The sequence below is a fragment of the Cryptomeria japonica genome, chromosome 6 (assembly GCF_030272615.1).
Source record: "Cryptomeria japonica chromosome 6, Sugi_1.0, whole genome shotgun sequence".
Lineage (NCBI taxonomy): Eukaryota > Viridiplantae > Streptophyta > Pinopsida > Cupressales > Cupressaceae > Cryptomeria > Cryptomeria japonica.
Genome location: NC_081410.1, coordinates 905781 through 909595, shown reverse-complemented (window position 1 = coordinate 909595; position 3815 = coordinate 905781). Strand labels below are relative to the sequence as shown.

Sequence of the window (3815 nt, the reverse complement as noted above, 5' to 3'; positions counted from 1 at the left end):
CCCAGCCCTAGCCCTAGCCCTCATCTCCCGAGTCAGTCTTCTTTATCCCGTGACTTTGTCACTTTATCTTGTCAGTCCATTCTAGCCTTTCTTTCTTATCGAAAGATTGTCTGCGATCTTTCCAGACATTTTCATCCAATCTCTCGAGGGGGCATATCATTCCCATCTTGGGGCAACTTTGTATCAGTTCATCTTATCTTCTTTGAAACAACGCGACAAGCTGCATTGTCTCAAAGAGGGGCAAAATGTAGACACCTAAAATTGTCGAGTCTAATTAAATAAATATCTTTATTTATTTAATTATTTTAGCCTAATTCTTCTATTAATTGAATAAATCCTTATTTATTTAATTAATTCATTTATCCTCTTCTAGCCTTATTTCTCATTTAAATAAATATTTATTTATTTAAATTATCCTTTTTCCTAAATTAAATAAATATCTTATTTATTTAATTGATCCCACTTCTTCTATTAATTAAATAAATCTTTATTTATTTAATTAATTCATTAACCTTTTCTACCTATGACACATGTCATTCATCTCTTAATTCATACACTACCTACCCTTTCATTATTTTATTATTTTCTTTACCTACCCTCTAATCATAGCCGACCATTTATCTTTTACACCTCTCAATCTTATCCCTCCATTTCTTATAGTGTCTTCTATATAAGGAGATGCTTCCTTCATTATCAAACCCTAACTCAATTGCACACTCGACAACACTACGCCTTTTGCACTTTCATATGCGATCCTACTTGCAACCACATTTTCGTTCTTTGTTGAGCTCTTGTGCACATATAAAATCTGAGAGCAAATATATCAAGCAAGATCAATGGAGATAGGAAGAATGGAGATCCAAACCCTATTGGACATGTGATGGTATAATCTTTGTGATTTCATTTGATTTGCATTGTCTTAGGTAATCTTCATATGTTATGGTGGATCTTTGTTGTTGTTAGGCTAGGGTTTTGTGGTTGAATTCATTTGGTCTTTCAACATTGTTGTATCCATTTTCACCGTATACAACAAGTATTACATTTAGTGAGAAATGAGTTCAACATGCACCAAATATTTTGAATTGACTAAGCATCGGGGCTTGGTGACTAAGCATCGAGCTTGGTCATTCCAAGCCATTTGGCGCTCAACAAATGGCATTTCAAGACAATAAGCAAAAGTGACATCTTAATTGTGTCACAACTTGGTGCACTTACCCCTATGTGAGGTTTTGAACAAACTCAAGCCAGATCCCATGCAGGCCTAATTTTTGTTGACCCATTCCCTTAGCATGCTTTCAAGGGGAGTCCTCTCCACAAAGTAACCTATAAGAGTAAACAACTCTAACGATTAACATATAGTATCAAATTCAAGGATGGGCAATACCTCATCTGCTTAGGTTTTAGAAAGTGTACCTCATGGAATGCCTTTGACACAAACTTCTTGGGATGCTTGCTTGAAGGACTATTGGGTTGAAGTCAATTAAAGCCATATAAAAAAAAAAAATTAATTAATTTGCAATAAATGTAGAACAACAAAAAAATCCTACGCCTATGGCACAATATGACAAAGGGGCAGTCAAGCTACTCAAAAAAAATAAAATTCCTAATAAAACTCTTGGAAGAAAAAATATTTGAAAACCTCATTGAATGATTGATGATCATATATAAATAAACAAATTAATTAAATACTTCCGTAAATATATATATTTTAAAATTAATTATATAAGCTTGGTTAGTAAAACTAGGCCATCTGGAAACACCGTTAGACAAAAACAAATAATAGAGACAAATAAAGTTTGGGTGAGGTACGCTCTCAACTAAGTAGTTTCCCTTCATACTAAGCTTTTCTTGTTATCGTTGATTGTCCCATTCATAGAAATCCTAAATTTATTTTATCCGAAATCTTTTTAGTGATGACTTACTCTGGTCCTCACGATCTTCCTCGAGTTTTAAGCCTCTGCCTGTCTCTTGTTCATATTCTGCTCTTTAAGCTTGTTTGAAGGTCACGAGCAGGTTTGATATCGAAGATGGAGAAGGTAGAGTGGAGTATAGTTGTTGCAGTGACGGAGGTGTCATCGAGTATGCCGAAGGAGCAATGGCAGGAGGATATGCCTCTCCCTGGCGACATTATTCTGGACCTCAACACCAGGGACGGAATCCCTCTTGGTATGGAGACCTTCTATACCCAAAAAGCAGCACTAGAAAATGAACTTCGCCAAAATTATAACAGAACAGAAGACGCCCTTCGTCTCAAAGTTAGACGGAGCCATAGTATTGTGGACTTAAAAGTGTTCGTGATAGCTGAGGAATCCTGCATGCCCAAGAAGCATTACACCATCAGGGCTTTCGCCGACACCAGGCACGTCGTTGTTCTCGACGAGTGTACCTACAACGTTTACACCGACCTCCAAGGTTTCTTTATTGCACCCTTTTCTTTAGTTTGATGAGAGAGATTTCTCTATGTATTTCATATATCTGAATGTGTGGACTGCAGAATGTAGTGAAAGGATCCTCAAAACATATGCCCAACAACGCATGGAGTCCAAGGCCACTCTAGTTAAACAGCGCGCGGAGGAATTACTGAACGACAGGCGGTTCGGGAAAAGCACGATAAACTACTCGTGGGAATCAAAGATGGATGCGAATCTACCTGCTGAAGGGTCTTCTATGATGTTTACATTACTTTTCATGCCCTTTCGAGACGATTCTGCTGATCAGTGTAGAGCTGTTGAAGAGACAACTTCTCGAGCAATGACATGGTTGTGCGCTGCTCAGTCTTCGGGAGTTCCCATCATGTTCATCAACATTCAAACGGAGCTTATTCTAGACACGGTAATTTCACAAACATAATGCCTCTTTGATTTGGGAATTAGCAAATATGTGGCAGTGGGTCAGTGTAACATATTATGATCCCCTGATGTTTTCTCTCGTGTAGCCAAACAAAATGGCTCAGTTGTTTAATGATAGCTGCAACCAGGATTCCGCCAAGTCAGGGTCGATTTTGCGGCTTACAGATTCTGGACGGTACATGATTGACAGTTGGGAAAGACTCAAGATTGAAATTGCAAGGGGAGTACGCCTCTGGTACGCACCGGTCGCTGCAGAATTACCAGTGGATTTGAAGCTGGACCAAGGACAAACCAGATATGGCTTAAATGTAAATCGCACAGAAGAGGTATGTTCTTAAGATAACCTTATCAATCCATTATATGAATTGGATTAAAAGCAAATATTAAACAGGTTTTACCGAAGCACCCTGCGTGTATTTGGCAGGGATTTTGCTACATATCAGCAGTTGATAGTGGATCAGTTTCTGAGCGAGCTGGGCTGAAGAGGATATTGCAATCTGCAATAAGTCAAGAGAAGCATCTGGTGATTTCCAGAGTTGCCGGGAAGAAAATAACTCCTTGGATGGTCTCTTCCGCAGGATTGATTCATTGCTACGATCATATGGCCCTAGGAGAAGCCTTGATATTCGCCAGGTGTATTTATGGCTGTGCTCGGATTCATGTTATGGTTTGTGAAGGGGCCAGACCGGAGTTGATAGATAACACAGAAGGAATCAAGTTATGAATCTGCTTCTATAATTTAAAATAACGAGGAAAAACAAAAAGATTGTCCGTTATTAGAATTCACGGCCAAATGTGTGGAGTGTAAATCAAAGCTCTGAGTGTGAGAGAGAAAACAGAAAACGATCAAGGAGTAGATATATAGCTTGTATTCAAGAAACACACCAACTATATCTATTTATAACCCTCGCTAGTGTTGACACAAATTTTTTATGGATTGTAATATATGGTAAGCGAATAAATTGA

General features: G+C 38.2%; 1 protein-coding gene across 1 annotated transcript; it reads left to right on the top strand.

Moving 5' to 3' along the window:
• Positions 1 to 2027: 2027 nt before the first annotated feature.
• On the top strand, positions 2028 to 3573 carry LOC131077575 (uncharacterized). Its single transcript, XM_058015101.2, has 4 exons — positions 2028 to 2412; positions 2495 to 2832; positions 2936 to 3175; positions 3274 to 3573. Exons 1-4 carry the CDS (start codon positions 2028 to 2030, stop codon positions 3571 to 3573), a joined length of 1263 nt encoding a protein of 420 aa, XP_057871084.1.
• The last annotated feature ends 242 nt before the right edge of the window (positions 3574 to 3815 follow it).